Genomic DNA, 25,256 nt, shown 5'->3' with positions numbered 1-25,256 from the left:
ATGACAGTGGAAGCTAAACAGCAGACAATAGCGACAACTATAAAGCAGGCTAAACGCTCTCAAGCAGGCAATTTAAAAGCAAAATTTCAAAAGTTCTTTACATTGTCTGCATGTATTCTACCATTGGTCATTCAATTCGTTCGTTTTCTACATCAACCTTGTTGTATGCTGGTTGAGAGGCCTTTCACTTGTATATCACTAGTGGTTTAAATCACATAGCGCTACCCTTGCGACTGGTGCTAGATGTTGCACGTTTCCCTCAAATTTCGGTAATCCCCACGCCTACCCCCACCCTGCGGAGGAGGTTATTACTAAATTTCACCAGGTCTAAAATCTATATTAAATTGTCTTATTAAAACACTAAATACATTTGTCACAACCCATTAGAAAATTTTTAGAAGTGCCTGTGGGATTAATTTACATTTATTTTGTCTGTACCTCGGTTGTGCTTGTACATATTGCGCAGGTTTACACCACTGTAGACTACAGTCGGAAGTATTTACATCGAATATCAACTGTTAAACCGTCCAGTACCAGAAGGTTTTCGCTAAAAGAAGACTGCGACTTGATATTACGTCAGTATTTAAAATGTACAACTACATCAGAAAAATGTAAAAGAGCAATGTATTTTCATTCTTGATCTCGGATCAAAGCACTGAATTACAAAAAGGCAGTACTTTAGTTGTTTCACGATTTCAGTTTCAGTGATCAACGAGATCATCAACATTAAATAAAACATGGCTCCATTTTAAGTATGGATACCTTGCGTCAAAATGTTGAAAATAAATGGCTGTACTCTGTAGATAGTTTCAGAATTTGTCTTTTTCAGAACGTCCAGATCGTTCAACCTATTTTACTATGGCGACCGTGGCAGGCACCAATGATTGGAATATTTGAAATATTGGCTCATAATTGTGTCCCTTTTGTTAAGTATTCCTTTAACGTGGCCGATAACAATAACAATATTGATAACAATATTGGCTTGGCTCAGACTATGTGAATACGCGAATAAAATAATCTTGTTGTCTTTTGGATGTGGTCTCGCACATCAGTCAGACTGTCAATTGTAGTCCTTTGGTATACCTGACTTTCTTAATGAACATTTTGAATATATAAATAGTGTTTTACATGCCATGTATTCTGTAGCAGTACTTTTGTGTTCGAAAAAGCTATAAATGATATGAAAGTGTGTCAGTCTTATATATGACCAAGCAATGACCTTGAAAACGGATTCATAGCGCCGATACATACAGTATAAACTCACTTTTTCAATATACAACGTACATGTACCAGTAATTTTGCATCTGCGTCCCTATTTAGCTACACTTTTTTGGTTACCATAAATCTCATAGCCAACACACTGCACTACCAAAATACCCCTTGAAATCAAGAGTGTCGTTCTATAATTAAAACCTTCAGTGATACTGCTGGCATCATTGCTCATCACCAATCGCACATTAAGCAAGCAAAAGTGATTTTTACAATCAGTACCATTTAGGAATTTCAAATTGTACTGACAAGTGCCGTTGTTCCACTGTACTAGAAAACACCCATGCAATGAAATGTTATTGTTGACAGCAAGTTAAAATAAGGGATATAAAATACCACATTGCAGTCTGTTTTTTTATTTCAGGGCTCACATTTGTAAAATTAATTATTACCTTGTAATTGCAATGGCATTTTCAAAAATGCATACCCAGTGTATAAACAAAGTTTGGAAACCAGTACCTTCTTAAGACCTTAATTTTAGCTTCGGAATATGATTCCTATTAATTCTTTTGTTTCATTGGTTTTTACGTATTGCACCAACGGCTATTATTACAATGTGAATTAAATAAAATACACAGAAGAAAGTGAAACAACGTTTTGCACTGAGACTCGCAATTAGGTAGGTTTTTAATCCACGTCCAAATTCTCCTGAAAGCAAGAAAACAATCTTTTTAGTGTATGATAGAAATCTTTTGTAGTTTCTGTTTCTGTGTAATCTTTCCAGCCGGTTGTTGATTAAAGAACTTGATGAATGTATATGTGTGTGAATTCCAGGGCTGTACTTCGATGCTACATTAGACATGTCACTATTAAATTTTCTATTGACATTAAGTCAAAATAAGATGAAGATTGCTGAAGAAGACACAAGCTCAAATTGATTGTTAACGCTTTGCATTAAACAAAACAGCAGCAAAGTGATAAGCGTACTAGTTATTGTCGTTGAGCAGAAATATCTCAGGTTTGTGGCACCCACAAGGAAATGCTTTCTCGTAAATCATACACTGCACGCTATACTAGTTCCTTTGCTTATTCTGTTTTAATGGGATTCTGCCATCGCTGTTAATTGCGATTTTACAATAAAGCAAAAACTTTCGACAAATTCTGATAAAGTCTACATTCCTCGGATACTGATTTAGTTTAATGTTGCCATCTATGAATACGACACCTGTAGGAACATTTTATAGGCAAATCTAAGTAATTGTAAACTGTCATTGCTTAACTTCATTGTTAGTAAATGAACTCCAGCAATAAAAACTTCAATATTGTAAGCTAAGTAATAAATCGAATGTTAGAGAAAAGTTCCTATGAATTGCCGTATTTTTTCCTATATAGTAATGTAAGAAGCATTTTTAAGGGTCAACGTTATCTTGTGTTTGTATATGTGGGTCCGAATAACCTCATAGGAAGTATTTACGACGGCACTTTGCCACAACGTGTCTTCGCCTTCAAATCCTTGATTTATTTGACGACACCTCATATCGACTGTTTTTGCCACCAGATAGAGCATTCAGTGTGATTCTGCTGGCGGTAGTGGACCACAAAGCATGTCATGAACCCTATTCATATAGCGGACCATAAATAAAACTGAAATGGCTCACCTCAAGCAACCTTACGATTTAGTTAAAACGGAGGCCCCGTTGTCCATGTCACACTGAGGGGAGGTGAATACTTTATTAATATACATTCTCAACGAAGAAGCAATCTTCAGACCGGTCGAAAAAAGTCGACTTTCAAACTTTTCAAACTTTGATTGGTCTATTTTTAACGAACGCGCGCGATGAACGACCACGGAGAAACATAAAGGGACTACCGGGAGCGATCCCAGGGTTAGCTTTATGGCCATTTCGTTGGCCCTTTGATGGTGAAGTACAGTCTTACAAATACTCGCTATGGTGATTACGTTTTATGCTATTTGAACACAAGTCATGTTGCCAAGCATTAAACAATCACTGAACAAATTTTGAATTATTTCCCTTTCAAGGATTATACCGAAAATGCAAAAACGGTTCTACTGTGTTGCTATTCTGATCGCTAGAAATTGATATCTGTCTTTGGAGGTACTCCTAACTGAAATTCTTAATATAAATATTTTATCTGCGTGAAATTATTAAGTTTCTTTCTCCAAAATGGTTGAGAGTCGAACTCTTTGAAACGCCGTGAAAGCACGAGCTAATTGTTACTATGGCTGTAATTGTATTGGAGTCAATAAACTCAACAAAAAAGTTACAGAAAGGATCATCTAAAGTCAGGAATAAACTGATTTTGAAAGTGTTTTCGGGTTAGGTAGATCAGCCTTGGCTATTACTTACTAATCACCATTCAGAGTGGCCATTGATACAAAAACTAGTCAATTTCAATTGTGAATATTGCAACATATGTTGCAAAGAAATTTATATTTCTAAGATGTATAGATCATCACACATACCGCTATTCTTTCTGTTACAATTATTTTCTTTAATGTACATTGTTTTATACTTTTTGGGACGAGTTTCGTAATTTCTACAAAGAGTCTGCTATTTTTGTTAGACCCAGCCTTCGTTATGTAGCCTTTTGCAGGCACAGGTGCATGCTCAGGTTATTTTCAAATATGTCATACAAACGGCAAAACGATTGAGTCTAACATGAAAATGAAAAAATTGCTATGCATCTGTTCCAGGCAAAATATCACTGCCATATAATATATAATATACAGTTATATGGAAAGAAATAAAATGGATGAAAATGTTATCAGCAATATACTTAAAATTTTGAATTCCACTCTTCCATCTTTGACCATGAGCTGTAACTTTTCACTACTATTACCAATAAATCTCTCTGAATAAAAAAGCTACAGATGTCCTGTTTAATGTCTAATTTTCATTATATTACCTTGTCATGAATCATGCTATTGATAGAATAGTTTAATGAATGTCAAATTTTTTTTGATTTAGTTTGTATTTATCATATTTGTTACATTATGTTGCAAAAGTGATCTATTGTGTCCCTCTCTACGAAAAGTATCTTTGCGTAAGGCCGTGAGGTTATTATGATGCCTGTTTTGAAAACACCATTACAAAATCTAAAGGGCCAGTAATGCTTGTTTTGATGATTTTGGTATATTTTGAATTGTAAATTCTTATTCTACTCCCAAAATGGTAATGGAAAATACTTTGATCAGTAAATGTAGCGTATGAAGGGAAATTAAAGAGAATTTTTTTTTGCATGTTCAATATTTAAAGCTTATTTGATCAACTACTTCAAGCTTAAGAGGACGGTGCACACTACCATAGAGCAATAGTCACATAGTCTTGTTTTATAAGAACCATGCTGAAAGATTAAGCTTAAACCTTATTCTGTTTCCACAAAAATGACTGAATGTTACATTAACATTTAAGCTTTGCAAAAATTCTGTAAGATGAAATGGCAGAGTATAATAATAAGAATATTAAGTCGAAGGAGGCACAAGCTTAGGCCGTATGTAACGCTATCCAACAAGAGACAAGGATACCGGTAATATTTTTTTTCCGCTTTGTGTTTATCTTGACGTTTTTAGTGACCATAAATCTAAAATTCACATGTCAAAAACCGACTGTATCATGTGTTGCCATATGGTTGCTACATGTTTTCATCTTTTATACAAATTTATAAATATCAGGTTAGTAAAACATAACATCCTTGTTGACTGATACTTATCAAGATGTAGATACTACGAAAGTAAAACCTAATGAAACTTAATACAAATAGTATATATTTACTGAGTCGACAATGCATCGAATAGAAATTATTTATGCCCGGTCTCTAAGAATTGCATTTCCCGAACCACGGACAAACATGTCTGCCTGAAAATTAGTTACTATTTCTTTATTTGTTTACACTATTAACTATTTGTGATGACTTTCATGGCGATCACACCACATCGCATGACCGATCGCGGATATAGAATGATGGTTCTCCTCACAAGCATAGCTGCCTGAGTAAATAATCATATCATTACATTTGATATTTAGTAATGCGCACACCTCGTTTCGAAAAGTCTATTAAGTGCACGTAATTAAGAGCATCACTTCTGATCTCCGATGTCCTATAATACAAATCTCCACCGAGTGGTCCATGTTCCCGCCGTGTATTTCCGTATTTAGGTGTAACAGTTGGAACTAATTGGGTTAGTTATATGATATTGTATTCATGTTGACTGAATCATGTATTATTGTTGATTTAATGTAAGCTCATCTACTTTTCTTTTTGTGCAATACACTTGTTTTCATTACTTTGTTATCATGTGACAAGCGTATCAGTACTACATAAGGTGAGTCGTAGTTAAATATAGTTTCTTTGTCTGTGTGCTCATTCAACTTTTCCTTTCAATTGCAGTGTTCAAAATTTAAATTTACATGAAACAAATCACTTAGTAGTATCTTGCAATGTAGGCAATAAAACTTTTTGTCACTTCGACGTTGAAATATTCTTTTTATTAGTTTAGTGATATTGAGGTTCGTTTGGATTTTAATATTTTCCTACAAATCCTTGACGGGGACAATCTGTGAAGATGGAAAATACCTTGAACGATAAATGTAGCGTATGAAGGGAAATTAAAGAGAATTTCGTTTGCATTGTTCAATATTTAAAGCTTATGAAATTTTTTTGGAAAAGTCATAATTGTCTTGTAATATATCAGAGGCAAGCGTATTAAGATCACAGTTTTTTAAGGAATAGGAAATTGTCGGTTCTGTTACTATTTTCATATCTTAGTGATAAACAATACTGACGAGTAAACCCGGAAAAAAATAAGATTACAAACATAACTATCTTCGAGAATTTTTTACGACCCCATGTTCTTTCCGTTGCATGTCGGTGACAAGAAAACAATTATTACCACTTATGTTGCAGTGTGACGGTGAGCTAAGTATCTTTTTGTCTGTGATGAAACACTGATTGTGTAAGAAAGACACCATATATATTGGATCTATAGGATACAAACAAAATAATTGATATCCGTCTATCAAAAAAAAACATTGTCCAATTAGAAAAGTATCTCGCTTTCGGTAATTGACAACCAATAGGTACGTTCTACACTGTTGCCAAACAAATATTAGTGTTCGTTTCTTTATCAATGGACTGACAAAGTAAGATTTGAGTATAGATTTGAACTGCTCATAGATATGATCACTATGCTATGGGCCCTGAAACCTAATTGCAGAGGGTAATAGTTAGTAAACTATACCCTTCATGATTGACCGTATATAACCGCGTAACTGTTTGGAATCTACCACTATTTGATCAACTACTTCCAGCCTAAAGGTATACAGTCATCTGTAATCTAAATATGCCCATATATGGTCAAGGGGCGTTCCTTGTATTCAAAATGCCCATATGAGGGCTCTGCTTTTAAAAGCGGCCACCCGCTTAAAATCCGTGATTGGTTAGATTTTTTCTTTCTATGGTAACTGTGGCAAAATTGGAACAGGTGACAGTATACCTTTAAGAGAACGCTACTAAGGATAGAATACAGCAGAGCAATAGTCACACAGTCTTTTTAATAAGAACCACGCTGAAAACATTAAACTTAAACCTTATACTGTTTCCACAAAATATGACTAAAATGTTACATTAACATTTATTCTTTATCACAGTATACATAACAGAACTATCATAATCTGTGTCTGCGATGTCTTCCATTAATCAAGATCACTCTCTTGGTACCATGGCATTTTAATAACGTATCATTAGAGAGAATACAAAAATTAAGTAAGAAGAAATGGTGGGAGAACAAGAACATTAAGTCGAAGAAGGTATAAACTTAGGCCACAGGCAACGCTATACATGGAAGTTTAACCAACAAGAGACAAGGGTACCTGTAATATTTTTTCCGCTTTGTGTTCATCTTGACGATTTTAGTGCCCATAAATCTAAAAGTTCACATGCCAAAACCGACTGTATCATGTGTAGCCATATTGTTGCTACATGTTTTCATCTTTTTTTCAAATTTATAAATATCAGGGCTAGTAGCAAGAGAGAACATAACATTCTCGTTGACTAATGCTTATCAAGATGTTTATTTGTAAATACTACTATCTAAAACTTAATGAAACTTAATACAAATAATATAAAAATTTACTGGAGTCGACATAGCTTGTGATGTACATAACGAATGCATGAAATAGAAATTATTTATGCCCAGCCTCTAAGAACTACATTTCCCGAACCACGGACAACATGTCTGCCTGAAAATTATTTACTATGTTTATTTGTTTATAATACTTAGTATTTGTGATGATTTTCATGGCGATCACACCACATCGCATGACCGATCGCGGATATAGAATGATAGTTTTCCTCACAAGCATAGCTGCGTGCGTGACAAATCATATTATAGCATTTGATATTTAGTAATGCACACACCTCGTTTCGAAAAGTCTATAAAATGCCGTAATTATGTGTGTCACTTCTGATCTCTTTTCAAGGGTTGCAAAAGTTACCAATCAAACTGATTGGTAACTGATTGGTAACTCACTAAAATCATCGATTCGTCCTTTTTCATTATTTGCCCGCGTTTCTTTTTTACAGCCGTTTATCTAGAAAATGCTGGAAATAATTATGCCTTGCTAGAGATCAAATGCCATCCTGCAATGAAACACGTGGTCAAATGCCTTCTTTTCTAAAAGTACTCGTCAGATATTTATTCAGTTTCCATTTATATTCTGCTGTAGAGATAGGCAATTGTATTGCCAATTTTGTAGAAATTGAAAAAAAACAATAAAATGTAATTTGTTGTAATGTTTACAAATACTATCACCATGAGTCCGACATTCGTATTTTCAGTATGTTTTCGTCCATCGAATTGTAACGTATCCCATATAGTGCAAGAAACTCGAAATTTAAATCACCTTACATTATGTACACAATAATTTCCAATAGGTTTGTGTGAGCACTTGCTCTTAATTGGCAAAGTGATTTTGGTTGTACAATAGCTCGGCTGCCAAGCAGACGTAGACATGAATAATTCAGGTTTTCATCAAATCAAAGCCAAATGCATATTGTTCCGAAGTCCTGTAAAAACAATCTCCACCGAGTCGTCCATGTTCCCGCTGTGTATTTCAGTATTTGGGTGTAACAAGTTGGAACTAATTCGGATAATTGGATATCGTATTCATGTTGATTTATTTACCAAATGTAGGCTCATCCTTTTCCTTCGTTTGCAATACACTAGTTTCATGGGCAATTTGCAACATTGCAACTTTAAGCTATAAGACACCTCACAATTTTGATAAATTTAAACTATAATATGATCCACTTCTCCCAAATTATTTCCAACCATGTTGTGTGCAAATGTTCAACGGATATTGAACTTACAATTTTATGCTCTCAACCTAGCTGTATAAAGAAAAGTACATTCGCCATGGCAATGTTTAAAGTTTGTTTCTGCTCGTGCTGCCGTATATTATATATGTCTAACATCCTATTTGTGGTTCAACGAAAGGACTGTTGACATCTCATAGCCGCTTTGCCTATACATTTAAGATCAAACATTTCTTGTTTTTTGTACAAAAGGAACTGAATGTTTCAACAAGCTTCTTGTTGTCACAAATGTGTAATTTGTATTATTTCGTGTGGCCGATCTTAATCAAATGTCGAGTAAAGGGATATTTTAATTATGATCTGTGATGCAGGATACAATAGTTAATATTTTATTGAGTCTACCACAGTCTCAGGATAAATTTTTAAAATAATATTATGTGAACTATGTCTCCGACGACGTCATCCTTGGGTGAACCCTAATGTAGGCGTGTCCACTTATTTGTTTTCTATTTCATAAGCTCAGAAGAAAGGTCTATCTAATAACATTAACTGTTTAATTTGAACACGATAAAAGGCCTTAGGTCGAAATGTAGGCATGCTATCTGCATAAATATTAATTAGATTCTTTGCAATTCTTGTTCTATCTTTTAAATTAATACTGAGGGTAGACAGTCATGGGTACGGATTTTGTTAATATAGGTTTCAGACTATGCATTTGCATTAACTGTAAGAAGAGAGCAAGCAAGGGAAATTCGGCGTACTCGCACACAACGGACAGCGAAAGTTTGTTTGGAATATGTTACATATGATGGGGACCAACTGATGAGCCAGTTTTAGAGAGAGAGAAGAGAGAGGGGGGGGAGATGAGTATAAACAGATAACCTGCTATATCTGAGGAACTTTACTGCAACTATGTGGTATGTGCTGTTTTTATAACAATTGTTTACTTGTAATGGCCATTACAATGAACAAGTGAGGAAAAGTGACGGTGCGCTAAACTGAAGTGTACCAAATGTGATTAAGTACTTTGCAACCGCAAAGTCCGGGGCTCAAGTTGTGGGAGCAATAGCTTTAGCAACTGATTTAGTTTTGCATGTAAGCTCAAACTAAAACTAACAGAGGTATCAATCATTGTTTTCCTCTGTGCCAGCTTTGTGATTTTAGAAACCATAAATTTCATAGGCTACAACAACACAACAACACCACCCTTCCATAGGTCAAAAATTTTATATTAACATTAATTCCTCGACTTTGGCTGCTTTCAACCGGATTCTACTGCAACGTACAGCAACATTACAAACGAGCAAACTGTTCAACATCTGCAAGACCCCTATATACAGCTTCTCAGACTGCTTACATATTCAATAGCAATCCATTACTGTAATCGAATTCAATAAATTAAATATCTTTTGTTTTCATCTCGAAATAATTTTTTTGCCAAACGTACATCTTGGATCCATATTGTAACTACAGAAACTGTCGAAAGTTTACCTTTAAAGTGAATCATACGTGAAAACTTGTAATGAACATTCGTCCTATTCCACCGCTACATTTTAAGTCTATGAAAAACTGTATCTTTATGGTACAATGCAGTTATAACATACACAGGGGTAATCATTCTCTCTTGATAAAAGCAACAGCAGATGTTTACTTCGGCTATTCAAAGTCATTACAACACGTCTACGTCATCAGTGATTTTAGCGTCAAAAAGTTTTTGGTTCTGTGTGAACGTTAACATACACATGAAACGTGATATATCCACTGAAAAACGGCCATAAAATATAATCACTCATGTAGTTGTGATCTGAGAAGCCCGATCGTCTCTTACTGTTTTGCGATTTTTGTCTGATTTTAACACTACTTGATCAACTTATTCAAGCTGAAGAGTAATAACGTAACGCTGAAGTCAACACAATACCGTGAATGAGCAGCCACACAATCTTTACGAATATATGTCGAAATGCAAAGTTATGTTGAATGGGAGTACAATATATATGATTTCAGTCATCGAACATTATTATCTCTTAAAAAAACGATTAAATGTTACTCTAAATGTATATATAATGTTACATCAGAACATACATAAAAGAACAAGCGACTAATAGACTGCTTACATATTTAATAGCAATCAATTGCAATCTATTTATATCGCATTTGCAGTCGCATTTAGTGGCTTTCTCAGATCCCTATAGACATTCCAGTACTGTGTAATTTCAATAACATTTAGGTAAATAGAATAAAAACGAGAAAACATGAATTGCAAACAAAATAAACACATTTTGGCGTAGAATGCACTGGCTCTGGTCATCGATAACGATATATACACAAGTTCAAACCAACAAGATATAAGGATACCAGTAACTTTGGTCCTGTGTTTATGTTCAGCAGAGTATTTTTGATGAACATAAATCTCAAGTTGGCTCTTTTGCCAAAACACGGCGATACTCTCATCGTCACTAAATTTTCTGTGGCAACGTTTACAAATTTATGAAAAGCAGAGCTATCGGTAAAGAAGTGTGTGCCCATCGAATGTTTTCCCTTCTTTTTATGATTTGTGCAAATATTTCAAAAAGTCCTCGAACCATATTTGCCAAATCAAGGATTAAAATCATGTCTGTCTGATAAATATCCATTTTCAGCGAATTTCAAACGATTGTAATTGGTGATTTGTTACTTATTCGCTTTGATAGCTATGTTCCCAAGCGTAGCATATATTGTCAGAGTGCACATTGTAACATTTGTGATTAGGCAGTCCTCGCCCCTTGTCTTGAGTAAACCTTACAATGCATGTGTTAATGTTTAGTGTTTTATTTCCAAACGTTTAATTGGAGGCTAAGAATATATTGGAATAATTTTGATCAGCTAAGGCGACCTCATAGCATTCGCTGTATGTTTGCTCCTTATTTCGCACTATAAATAGAGTTAGACCTCTGTTGAAACTATTTTTGAATTTGGAAACAATATAACGTACATTCGTTGTGATTTTTGACATACTGTAGCTCAGCATCGGCGATTTGGACACAAGGTAAGCACATTACCTCTTCTTGAAAGAGAAGTGCCACAAACTCTAAATTTACAGCGTCTCAAGTTGCAAGTGTATTAAGTTTCTTTTATATATTCTTCTACATTTTATTTGAAGAGAGTAGTCTGATTTACAAAGTAATTGTAATTTACATCGGAGCCCTCAATTTTCCAAAGTATTCGTCTGTATAGTCATTCTTTCTAAGTGGAAAAGCCTTCCTTGTTGTTTTAATTGTGCTGAAAAGCACACTATCTTATTTATACTTCGTCTTATCGAAAGATACACTCGTATCATACACACAGTAATACAAAGGCAAATCCATTGAGATGAAAACCTACAGACTCTAACTAAGAATGGTGCGTTTCTTATAAACAGCCGTGGTCCCAAAGATTTTCATGAGCTTTAAATTGTCACATCTCATATGCTCTTTGTGCTTTACGAATCGTCGAGTAAAATAATGGTTGGTATTCATGCAGTTTGATGGCGGATAAAAGACTGAACAAATATCCACCATAGACTTACGATAAACGTTTTACAACGAAAATGTCTGCTATATTTAGTGTACTCTCAGTTCACAACATTTTACCTCCACTAAGCCATGCTGTACTGAAAAAAGACATAAATGATAACTTAAATAAACGTAGTCTAGCTAATGGCTAATGAATACCATTATGCTTAATCACACCGAATTTATGTCTAAATATTTCAGTGATTGTAGCAGAATTTATCTAACTATTCTGCGTTTTGAACAAGTTTGGTTGAATCCAGAGCATTGAACACCCCTGAAGTGTCCCGCGTTTTGGATTAAACTAATAATATTTGAATTATGGCTCATGAATACCATTATGCTTAATCACACCCGAATTTATGTCTAAATATTTCAGTGATTGTAACATAATTAATCTAACTATTCTGAGTTTTGAACAAATTTGGTTGAATCCAGAGCATTGAACACCCCTGAAGGTGTCCTGCGTTTTGGATTAAACTAATAATATTTGAATTATACCTGGAAATGTTTTATTTTCCTTTACACATCGTGAAATGCAACAATACTTCAAGTTATGAATCTCATTTCTAAATCTTTTAATATAGGTTTTCGAGATACTTAACTGTTGTTTTACACTGATATGTAAAATTTTAATATAAAGGACAGTGATATTGATCTTAATGTCGTAACACTTTTGTAATTGGTTTGTAAAGTTGTTCCAAAACTTGCCTCAAAAGTTGCACTGACTTGTTACACTCAAATTCGATCAATCTGCAAAACTTCAGTGGCCAAGGTGTTATTTTAATCGACGTGTATCGGTGACTTTTACGACATTAACATAGCAGGCTTGGTGTGGTCTTGTTTACATCTTTAATCAGTTACATGCGCTCTCAGTAACACACGTCAGACAGAAACAGAGAACATGAACAAATCACCCCACTTTGCCTTTCCATGTATGTTTCTTCTTCATTTCTGATTACGTGAGCGTGAAAGTTCAGGTATCTTTGGGAATTCATCGGCTGGACGAATATCATATAAATCTTACATGCTCAAAATATTTGTGAATTACTGATCGTACTGAACGGTATGTTTTGTTTTGCAAGAACCTTTCCAACATTGCGATCCTAATTAATAAACGAAAGAAAATCAAATACGGTTTGTTACAAAGCATTTCTATTAATAAAACACTCGCAAACATAATGAAACAACGATGCTCGAAATTGTAAAAACAATATAGATGTAAAAGTAAACAATTAAACTAACCGATTTCAGATTTTATTGGTTAAAGTAAAATATAGGAAAAACGTGACAGAATGTGTTTTGTTTACTTACAACTCAAGAAGCCCTATAAGTTTTAAAGAGCTATTATGGCAAGTAGTATTTCTTCTCTATCAGTGAAAATGCTTGTACTAACGAGTGATGAATTCTTCTGATGAAACAACGACTTAAGTATTTTCAAAGCTTGGAAATGACTAATGCTCATGAGTTGCTGCAAAATATCCATATGTATTATTTGAAAACGCACCTTAGAATTTGAAATAAGGTCGAATGTCCGGTTTCTTTTTTCAGTGCTCAGTGCTTTCTCTCTATGACCGACGAGAGATACGGTATCACTATATGTATACCGGCTTTTCCCTCGTTTGAATAATGCACTTATCTATGTGCATTTGTATTAACGTCTTTTTAATTTTTCAACTCACATTTGAAGTTGTCTTGTTTATTCTGTAATCACTTTTCTTTCTGCCAGTCTCTCATTGATATGGATATTATCTCATATCATGAGACGTCAAAGACGATTACTTCTTTAGGATATTTTTCCGTTTTCAACGACCTTGGTCGTCCTTGAATAAATGATCAATAGCATAGGTGTAATTATGTCGTGTTATGTTTCTTCTACCCCATTCCTTTCTACCGCTTAGATTTTTGTTGCTGAATGCAACTATAAAAAATTATTTATTCACTAATGTTTCTGTTTGTGGCTTTAAGGTTTTTTGAAATGTTGTAACAGCACTTTTACGTTCTGTTTTAGAGGTATGCTGTGATAAGAATGTTCCGTATTACGCCGTATTTCATCATTTGTTTCATTTGTAAGAACAAGGACCACAATTATGAGACCGTTGTTAGTAACAGAAAGCATGTCATTGTGTCCAATCAGGAATGTTCAAAATTGTTTAAAATTAAGATTTACTGAGACTGGACAAGCGAAAATTTCAAAACTTTCCCTGAACTTTCACCCTCACTTGTTCATCAGTAATAAAACAAAAACGTACATGACAATGCAAAGTGCGGTGGTTTGCTTATGTTTCTCTGTCTGACTTGTGTGGAGTGGCCTTAGTGTGTTGTATAACTGAGAGCATGTAGCTGATTAAAGATGTAAACAAGTCAACACCAAGCCCTATTATGTTAATGTCGTAACATTGCTGATATACATCTATTAAAAGAACACCTTGACTTCACACACACAGACTCATATACATTCCTTATATACGGCCACTCTGAGTTATATTGTATCACAGCTGAGTTATAAGAGTCTAGTTGTCATTAGACTCTTGTTGCCTCTGCATTGTATGAAGTTCTTTGGCAAAAAATAATGCTGATCCACAAGGAATGAGGTGTACATTCGTCAGAAGCAGTACGTGAGAAAGTTGTCGCAATGTAAGGGTATGGAAAGTGGGGAAGTCTTTACCCCAAACTCACAGACACCAATCAGTTTCTACCGGCCGACAGGCTTTATTGCTTTATCTCAACAATTACAGTGGAAGCCTACTGTAAAACAACTATATCATCCGTTTGTTGTTTGCCGCAACTCAACTAAAATTACAGATCCTGTAGTAAATTCTGAAACAATGTTACAAACCAATTACACAAGTGTCATGACATTTAGATCAATTTCACTGTCCATTATTATCAGCAAAAGCCAAAGCCACCATAAAAATGTTTTGTTTTCATGTATTTGATCTAATAGAATGATTTATTCAGATTGTTTCACAAATAAAAAATATTTTACTCCATACAGATGGGCTTAGTGATGAGGCTTTTCAATAACACGATTAGAACTAATTTGGGATAATTGGATGGTAAAGTAATATCAAATTCATCTACAAATGTAACCTCATCTGCTTTTCTTTTTACGTTACACATTTGTTTTTATAATTCAATTGTGATATTGCAACATTGAACTATAGAATACCTAACATTTTTGAGAAATCTGAAAAATATGAAGATCCCATTATCCCAAATTAGTTTTAATCGTGTTCAATATTCACTAAATTGTATTATAGTGCCAATTCTTGGCAGAGAGGTTCGAATCTCTTGAATTTTTTTATTCCATATACTATGAACAAATGTACATCCTGAGCTAAATTAATGGCATAATAATGACGTTAAACAGCCTTTGCATTCGAGATTGGGCGTAGTAGCTTTATTTATACTAATAAATAGAATAAAAACTATCAAGACCGATTGTTCTATGGAAATAAACTGAAAAGCGTACTGCTCTCTGACTGTTCTCTAAATAACAGTAGCAGGATACCATGTGTGGTCAAAATTTTGAATTCGATAATCTGATTATCAAATAAGTTTCATATTTGATATCGCTTCTCACAGCTGTTTCCAACGGCATTGCCGAGGTTTAGTTCTATCAATTCTGCTCTTAGACTTTTTTAAATCGTACATGCACAAATACACACGCACTATTAATGTGTCTATCTATATCATCGTGTCAGCGTTATAGCTGAGGGGTAAATGACCGAAAAGGTTCCCATCACATGCAAACAGTTTGAAAGATGCCGATGTCGTATTACCTTTTGAACGACGACGTATTTTGCCACTCTCTGTACAGAAATAACATTGGTATAATTGCAAACTTGACATTTAGCGCTCTCTGAGGGGGTCTGCTGGTATATGTGTTTTCTACCATTTACTTTATGCCTAAATGACAGTATCTAAACCAAGATTGCTACCAAACTTCCCACCAACCCTTCATTGCTTTGCTAGATGAGTTAATACTATGTTTATACGCAGAATGGCCGTCCAGGTTTCGGCTATCCAAGTATAAGTTTAAAAGCGGTGCGGTATTGTGTTGCATAATCATGTATGCATTTATTGAATTCTGTTGACCCTCTTTTGTATCTTATGGTATGAGCGTTCCATATGTATGTTATGTTGGTGATTCACTTTTTCGGACTTCTTGTATACCGTATAGGTGTTGCGCCAAGGCGCTTCTTACCACAACACCGATAAGCTAAAGTATCATGAGATGCACTAAAATTTATTTCGGAAATAAAATCCATAGATTGAGACAAACAAAGACAAATAAGTAAAAGGTGGCTCACATTTTCTATTGTAATAATGGTGGTGGTATTAGTTCATGGTAATTATGGTTTATACGGGGAAGCTCACCACATCATGCACATATTTGATGATCTCAGACATTTGTTGTATCAGCTATGTACATCAAACAGGGGTCGCATGTTCTTAACTTGCCTAGAACTTTACTAACCAACGACAAGCACTTGGGAAAAGAACAGGATACTAGGATAAGAGGATTTCAGTTGAATTTATCTAGTTTAATGGCTATTATCACTGATACTCAGCATGTATCTATCACCATGTTTATGGATAGACTGCTCCGAAAGTGTTAAATCATTATTAAAGTATTTGGAGTGCTTATTCTAGTCATCATAATTATTAATTTACACTTTAAAAGTGGCTAGCCTTTCCCGCGGTATCGGAATATTCGAATACGTTAAACGAAACATGTCTTCGATGCATTTTATTAAACAAGCGAACGTGATCAAGAACCAACCAACTTTTTTCGTCGTCAATGAAGTGAACAATTTGCCAAACTCCGGCGCATTTCTTCAGCACATTACGGCTTTCAGGTCAAAGCTGTTTGATAAAAAAACAATGTGCTCCGGTTGTCAATGCCCCACAAGTTTGCTTTTTTGGATGATGAAGTTGACGCCATAGTGCTCAAGCTATGAACACCGGTTTTTGTTATAGATAAATTTATTTTTAATAAATTTTACAAATTATCAGCACCTATGGGTTGCTTTCAACGTCTTTTAAATAGAGTCGGACAGAACGTCCGTTGTGTATTTATGACCGCCATTTTAACATGTTCTCGTTTTCACAAAAGGTATTGCTGATGGCGTTTCTACAAAGTGTTTGGTTAAAGCTCTCTGTGCTATCGTAGCAGCCTCAAAAGTTGCCGGTTCACACGGTAAGCAAATAAGATGAGTTTATGTGTTTTTTTAACCTTTCGCTAATTTCATGTTTTTGCACTGAGATAAGTTGCCCAAAGTTTGGTTCTGATAATCAACTTCATTGGCTCTCTTTCAAAAGAATTAAAAAGCACAAAAAATAATGTTAGGATGTTGAAGTGGTGTATTCAAATGTTCTAGATCCCCAAAATGAGCGCAGGTGAAAAATGTGCATTATATTTGGGTTTGTCTGTGTTTGACCTGGTAATCGGACCAATAGATTTTCTTCAGGGCCTGTGATTTTTTAAAGTTGCTGGCCAGCTTGGCCAGTGGAGATTTTGCGTGCGTTTCGTACACCGGTCACGTGACGTTTCGACGGAGTTCTCGAATGGAATTCTGCAACACGGAAGCTCCTATTCATCTATGGAGTTTCTACTTCTTGCATCAGAACATATACAATATTAGCAACACGGAAAACGGAATCCCGAAGACATTTCCTGTTCGAACGACAGTCATCAATAAACCCTGGTCACGCAAAATAAGAGACATGCAAATCAAAAGGAGCCAGAATAATTATTACACGGTCACGAAAAGTAATCTCGCCAACATAAAAATTTTCGTTTTCTGTATTATCGGTTATACAAGAACAGCGAATCTGCGACATTGTTGAACAGATCTGACAAATTTAAAGTTGTTACAGCGATAAACCTAAGCGACAGGAATACATCATATTTTTGACCAGTTTTCGACAAAGCTCTTCATTCAAAACCAACTTTAAAATACTCGCTTGGGTTTTTGATCGGTAAAATTCTGGGTCTCATCATGAATTTTATAACTTGAACATCGAAAAAAATTGGTGTATAATATTGGCACCGAGGTAAACATAAAGCAAATATATTTTTTCTGCACACGGAATACCTATCAATTGAAGTAACGACACTGCAAACGACATCAGATATAACAATAATGCTTGTATGTACATCAATACAGGCATACTGTTAATATGTTTTTATTTAATTTCATACAGTGAATCGATGATTCATTTCTTTTCTAGAATCCTTTATAATTTACTGATAGAGAAATTACATTTTCGAAAAGAAATTCATGCTGAGAGCCACTCCGACCGAGTCAAACTGTGGTATATACAATCTGATAGTGTTATTCTTTTCGCTTCTCTACCTATCAGATTGCTTTAAATTTATCCCGTTCATATTGGTATAACATAAAACCGGAGGTTACCTTTGCTTAATTTACATTAGCATAGGTGTAAATTGTAATAGATTAAACACTCGGCAACAGTAGTCTTTCGTTCGGTCGTCATTCATTCTTTATTCATTGCATTCATTCAACTATAATTATTTATTTAGCAGACATAACAAGTCACTGTTAATATATATTTAAGAAATGACCTTTCGTGTATTACTTAGTTACGTGATTTCATTCCCTTTTCAAGCAGATCTTATTTCTGAGATTGAAGCTTGTTCAAACCGGTACGAAGGCACGGTTATCACACATCATAATAACGGATGGAGTACTAATTCATTCATTCATTCATCCACCCATTCATTCATTTATTTATTTATTCATTCATTCATTTTATTCATGCATTAATTCATTCATTTTAATAGATCGAGTAAAGACTATAAATGATTATTTATGGTTCATATTTTCATTGTTACTCAAGTACATGATTTTATTCCCTCTCTAAGCAGATCTTATCATCTTAGAAGGCGGCTCAAACCCATACGAAGGCACCGTCAGAATATATCATGATTATACATGGTGTACTATTTGTGATAGTTTCTTTGATGACACCGATGCCACTGTGCTTTGTAGAGAACTTGGATACAGGTAAGTAAAGGATTTATAAAGTTGTGTATTTGATTAATAAAACATTGTTTCGTTCCATATTAGACAGAAGTTGAGAAATATAATATATACAAACATACACAGACATTCACACACACACAGATATATATATATATATATATATATATATATATATATATATATATATATATATATATATATATATATATATATGCGTGTGTGTGTAGCATTTGTCATCACTCGATTTTTCATTCATTGAATAGTTTTCTCATTGAAACAATCTGCCTCCTGTATCAGACAATCGGTGAAGTAGTGTGCAACAAAACTTAGTAACAGAGAGTAAGCAAACGATCAAAAGACGGACGACATTCCACTTTACCGTAACGTTTTCCAAAGATAAATCGCAAGACGGAACTGCTATTTACAAGAGGCATGTCATTTGTATATTCAAATAAGTTGATTGGTTATTTAATCAGTAAAAATCGGGATATTGTAATTTCGAATAGTGGCAACATTCATTATCATAGGCTGTTATGCAAATAGTACACACGCGACAAAAGCTTTTCCTCGAAAATTGCATCATATTTACAAAGGACAGAAATTTTTATGTAATATCATTCCCTTCGGAGATTACATTGAATTTGCTACAAGTCATAAAAAAGTATAAACAAACTAAACTACAATTATAATAATAAGCTTATCTGGTTACTTGACACTTAATAAATACAGTGAACCCTTTACTTTGAAAAGTTACCATATATAAAGTATGTTGCAAATACATGCATCCAGGTGTATATGTTCTATCAGAAGCTGAGAAAATACACATAAAACATTATAAGACATGACATTTTTCCTTGAAAAGAGACATGTCTTTTCCCGTCGATAATATGTGAACTGTCTTAGACAACAGTGGTTTTGAACAATACGTAAAATGGAAAGGAATGTTAAATATTATGTGCTCAATGGTAGCTTAGTAACGATACAAATTATTTCTACGTTAAATTTCTAAGCTAAATTCTTCTTGTGTACAGTTCTCAACTTCTTCACTAGAACGTTTCTAAGCAGCTTTATAAATAGATAAATGCGTTATTGCAGTTATTGTCGCATAACGTAATGAATGACTTTTTAATCAAGAAATGAAATCTACATTATGGTAATTGTTGAGACGTTTTAGTGATCACCCCCATAACATTCAACCTATTTCTGCTCTGTCACCAGTGGCGGTACCGCGTATGGCTCAGCCTATTTTGGAGAAGCAGTAGGAAGTAAATGGCTGGTCGGTTTAGAGTGCAATGGAAATGAAGCTAGCTTGAATGACTGTAGTCACAGTGGTTGGTATAGTGGTTGTGGACATGAACGCGATGCTGGGGTTGCTTGCGATGGCCCTCCCACCGAAAGTGGTCTCGGAATTCGCTTAGTTGGTGGTGCAATTCCATCTGAAGGTCGTGTTGAAATTTTTTATGCAAACGAATGGGGCACTGTGTGTGATGATTTCTTTGAAAACGTTGATGCGACTGTGGCCTGCAGAGAACTTGGATACAGGTATTTAACTATAATCACGCACCCAACGATCTATAACACAAGACGCTAGCTCTATACAGAGAAGTAAGAGTGGAAATTAGTAAAATTAGTATCATCAAAAATTTAGGTCATCGCAAGAATTTCGGGTTTTCGAGTGTTTTCCCTTCGACAATTGGTTCTCGATACGGTACTCAAACTTTGATATAATTTCGAGCGAAACCAAGAAATCGAGCAATAACTTAATAACACTCAACGATTTGGTAAACTTGTTCAACTAAGTGAACGCCATTCACTCATTTGAAAAAGTGCGTTACACAAAAGCTTTTCAGAAATGTCCTCAACAATCTACTCATACATTTATATTCATACATTGTAGTATTAATTTTGGTTAAATATTATTTACTAATAGCTGTGGACTCGTATATAAGTCAGCACATTTGGAGAAGGCACAGGACAAATATGGATGGATGAAACGACTTGCTGGGGGACAGAAAATCGTTTGAGAGACTGCGGGAGTGCGGGATGGGGTGTTCACAATTGTGAACACAGCCAAGATGTCGGCGTTGCCTGCTACGATTCTGCGTCTGGAGTTGACCAATCTGCAGAAGCCCAGATACGCTTAGTGGAAGGTTCTTCTCAATCTGAAGGACGAGTCGAATTATTACATTCTGATCAGTGGGGTACCGTTTGCGATGATTCCTTTGAACACGTTGATGCCACTGTAGCGTGCCGAGAACTTGGATACAGGTATCTAACTTCAAAAAAACCCAACGAATTTCAATTTATAAAACGTTTGCTTTAGACATTAAGTATAGCCTAAGGAATAAACAGCTCATATCAAAAAACCTACGTCATCACAACACTTTTGGGTCACTAAATGCAAACATAATTTTTATATATACTTTCTATGCATCAATGATAGTTTGAAATAACAATATATACAACATTTGTAAACTCAGTCAACTTAACTTAAAAATCATGCAATTACTCGGAAAATGTCTCTAAAGAATTATTTGAATTAGGCTGCGTTCACAAACTCTTCTGGGGAGAATCTTTCAAAATTTGTTAAACAAGCAAACCCCCCCAAAAAAATTAAATCCTCCTTCTCACTATTGAAAATTTCAAGTACCCTACCAAACCTTCCGACATTGTGTTCCCGAAGAATATGAAAATCGTTCAAATATCAAGGTATGTCTCGTAAGTTAACACTCAGCAAATGTTTTGTAGGAGCCTGTTCACACTGCAAATTGCATGAAATGTGATGCAATAACAGTATATTAAGTAAGCATTATGATTATGATACAACTACTCTTTTGAGTAAATAACTGAACAGATATTACGGGGGAAGGGCTAGTGTTTTGGATGGGTCGCTGTTTTGTGCAAAAGCATTATAAAGGGTCATGAAATTTCATGCATACCTTAGGGGAGGGTCATAATTTTTGAGGAAATATCGCAACTATAAGAAGGTATGATGTGGCCGATATAGCGCTTCACCCAAAAGTCAAAATCATAATCCATTGGAATCTATTGGGAAAATATTAACAATTTTCACCTACAAAACAAGCTATATCTGTACACTTATCTATGTGTTTGATAATTGATGTAAATGTGCATGTTCTTTGTACGTAAGAATTGGACGGTTACAAGTGGATACTTGCACAGGAAGTTTAATTTTGGAATTTCAGTAGAATTTTGATTCACTATACATTTTAGTCTATGAGAAAACTATGGAAATATTTTTACAATACAAAACTAACTAAATCTATGTATTTGTAGATACTTGATTATTGATACTATTGTACTTGTGTAGACAGAGGTAGTCACAAGTGCATGTGTGTGCAAGAAATTCCATTGGGAATTTCACTGATAATGTTAATTCATCATATATAGTAGTCTATGAGGAAAGTACAAATAATTTCTTTACAGTACAAAACTAGTTAAGCCTGTGCTTTTATAAATGTTGGACAATTATATCAATGTACATGATGGGAATACGATGTTTGGTAGAGCAGATGTGAATAACAAATGTGATATTTAATTTCAACCCAGTGATTATTTGTAGAGGTTAAAAGGTATTCTATGAAAGTTCAAAGATCAAATGAGAAATGATATGTCAATTGAGATATTCTTGATTCGGACTGGGACATGCAGGGGAGGGTCAGTGTTTTTGCGCATGAAAATTAGGAAGGATCATTCTTATTCTTACAAACGCTTTGAAGGGTCACGATCCTTCGTGAAGGGACATTAGTCATTCATTTTTCCGGCTTGAGTAAATTTCACGAGGATTTTGACATACAGGTTATCATCTCTTAAATTATTATTGAACGTTATTCGAGTTGAAACTTTCTGTTGTTGTTGATGACACTATGTAGTTTTCTAAATTTTACGTCTTCTGTTTTGAGTTCTCTAGAAAGGAAGATCTTCATCGGTTAAGATGAACATTTGACATCGACTAGGCACATGTATCGTACTCAACTGAGTATAGTCCCCTTTCTATGTATAAGCCCCTACCATAAGTTTGTGAAATTAAGTTACATTCGTTTATAGCACCATACCTTAGTGCGGTAGAGCAAGGACTTCAAATATAAATGAATAATTGCATGACCAGAGTACCATCCCTGATTTTGGAAATGAAACAGGGAAAGAGTGGCTGTTTTGCCATAAGCCTCTACTTTCTATAGATCTAATTTTACAGGCGTGAATGACAATATAACATGTAGAGTGAAATAAAGACCATCTCTATATGTCCTGCTGTTCTCCTTGCTCACCCTAGGGAACGTCGTTCTATACTGATTGAGTACGATATTGTCTATGGGAGGGTTGGGGCTCATACATGTAGGTCACCATCTCCCAAATTGTTATTCAAAGGCTGTTTGATCTGAATCCTCCAGTTTCTGTTAATGGCACTATGCACTATTCTAATTAGTTTGCATTCTGTCAAAGTCCTATAAAATGTTCATACGGCGACATTATCCTTTGACACTGACGTATATATGTATTACAGTATATATATATATATATATATATATATATATATATATATATATATATATATATATATATATATATATCAGTATTGACAGACTATATATATATATATATATATATATTTACAGAGTGTATTACAGACTGTATTGACAGTGAGAGATTATTTTCAAAGAAGGAATGAGCTCCCAAATTATTATTGAAAGGTTACTCAAAGTGAAACTTTAAGTCATTACAGAGGACTTTTTGAACGCTAACAGCGCATAACGGATGGGTTTGGTAAGTAGAAATCATGAGAACCTACATTATTTGCCTCGAGTTGGCTGTTGGGGCATCAATGAATTGTTTAATATACCCTAAAATGTGCGCCCTAATGGTGCGGCGAAATTGGAAATGGTAGGAAGTGAAAGTGCCAGAAGTTATTAGAAAGGGAATATGATATCAAAACAAATTATAAGTCCCCCTTTGAAATGTCAATTTCAAGTTTTTTTCAAATCTCTAATGAAATCTCGAGCACCCAAAGTGATTGTGAACACAGCCTGGTCACAGGTAAATCTATATACGACTGTAACTAAACAAAATCCCATCGTGCTTTACATGTACTGTTGTTATTCAATTATTCTATATTATTTACTTACAGTTGCGGCATCCCATTTTCATCAGCATATTTTGGAGAAGGCACAGGACCGATATGGATGGATGAAACAACTTGCTGGGGCACGGAAACTCATTTGAGAGACTGCGGGAGTGCGGGATGGGGTGTTCACAATTGTGAGCACAGCAAAGATGTCGGCGTTGCCTGCTACGATTCTGCGTCCGGAGTCTACCAATCTGCAGGAGCTCAGATTCGTTTAGTTGGCGGTTCCTCTCAATATGAGGGACGTGTCGAAATTTTCCACGCTAATCAGTGGGGTACTGTTTGTGATGATGACTTTGAAGACATCGATGCAACTGTGGTCTGTCGAGAACTTGGATACAGGTATTCAACTGTAATCACAAACCCTTAAGTGCCTAAATGAGAGACGTTTGCTGTATTTAGAAAGCGAAAATCTAGACAATAAATAGTTCATAACCCTTTGGGTCAGTAAAATCATTTTTGTCTTTGAAAATATTGAAGAGTCATTAAAGACAACGAATTTTCTTTAAAAATGAAAGCATCGAATGTAAATGAAGTGACATTGTTTTCCAATCTACACACAAATAAACTTTTTCCCAAAACTAAGAAGTGATTCTACAACATTAAACCAATTTTGATTTCTTCACAAATGTCCTCTCCAGAAATGTCATCTCTCACAGGTAATGAATTCAGTACAAAGTAACGATAGGCTGCAAAATGTTCGACTAATATTCATTTTCATCCACAGTGGTGGAACCCGATATGAAGCCGCACACTTTGGAGAAGGTACTGGAGAAATATGGCTGGACGACGTAGCTTGTACTGGAGATGAAAGTCGTTTGAGTGACTGCGGTAATCCAGGCTGGGTGTAAGCAATTGTAAACACAGCGAAGATGTTGGCGTTGCCTGCCAGGCTCAAATTCGCCTTGTGGATGGTACTTCCAAATATGAAGGACGTGTCGAAATATGGCATTCAAATGAATGGGGCACTGTTTGTGACGATTCCTTTGAAGATATTGATGCAGCAGTGGTCTGTCGAGAGCTTGG

At 35.0% G+C, this 25,256-nt stretch overlaps 1 protein-coding gene across 1 annotated transcript; it reads left to right on the top strand.

Moving 5' to 3' along the window:
- On the top strand, nucleotides 1–25,256 carry LOC139137815 (neurotrypsin-like). The gene is made up of 5 exons (XM_070706082.1): nucleotides 1–67; nucleotides 18,970–19,108; nucleotides 20,306–20,629; nucleotides 24,234–24,572; nucleotides 24,958–25,256. Exons 1-5 carry the CDS (start codon nucleotides 1–3, stop codon nucleotides 25,079–25,081), a joined length of 993 nt encoding a protein of 330 aa, XP_070562183.1. The 3' UTR covers nucleotides 25,082–25,256.

The sequence above is a fragment of the Ptychodera flava genome, chromosome 7, assembly GCF_041260155.1.
Source record: "Ptychodera flava strain L36383 chromosome 7, AS_Pfla_20210202, whole genome shotgun sequence".
NCBI classification, from domain to species: domain Eukaryota; kingdom Metazoa; phylum Hemichordata; class Enteropneusta; family Ptychoderidae; genus Ptychodera; species Ptychodera flava.
The sequence above is the reverse complement of the archived record's forward strand: the minus strand, read 5'-3'. Positions and strand labels throughout refer to the sequence as shown.

Bases quoted from the DNA above. Each gene is read 5' to 3' on its own strand.
- LOC139137815 (XM_070706082.1), top strand. From the start codon at position 1: ATGACAGTGGAAGCTAAACAGCAGACAATAGCGACAACTATAAAGCAG. The intron at 19,109-20,305 runs GTAAGTAAAGGA...CTCTGTCACCAG, and splicing joins TGTAGAGAACTTGGATACAG to TGGCGGTACCGCGTATGGCT. The intron at 24,573-24,957 runs GTATTCAACTGT...TTTCATCCACAG, and splicing joins TGTCGAGAACTTGGATACAG to TGGTGGAACCCGATATGAAG.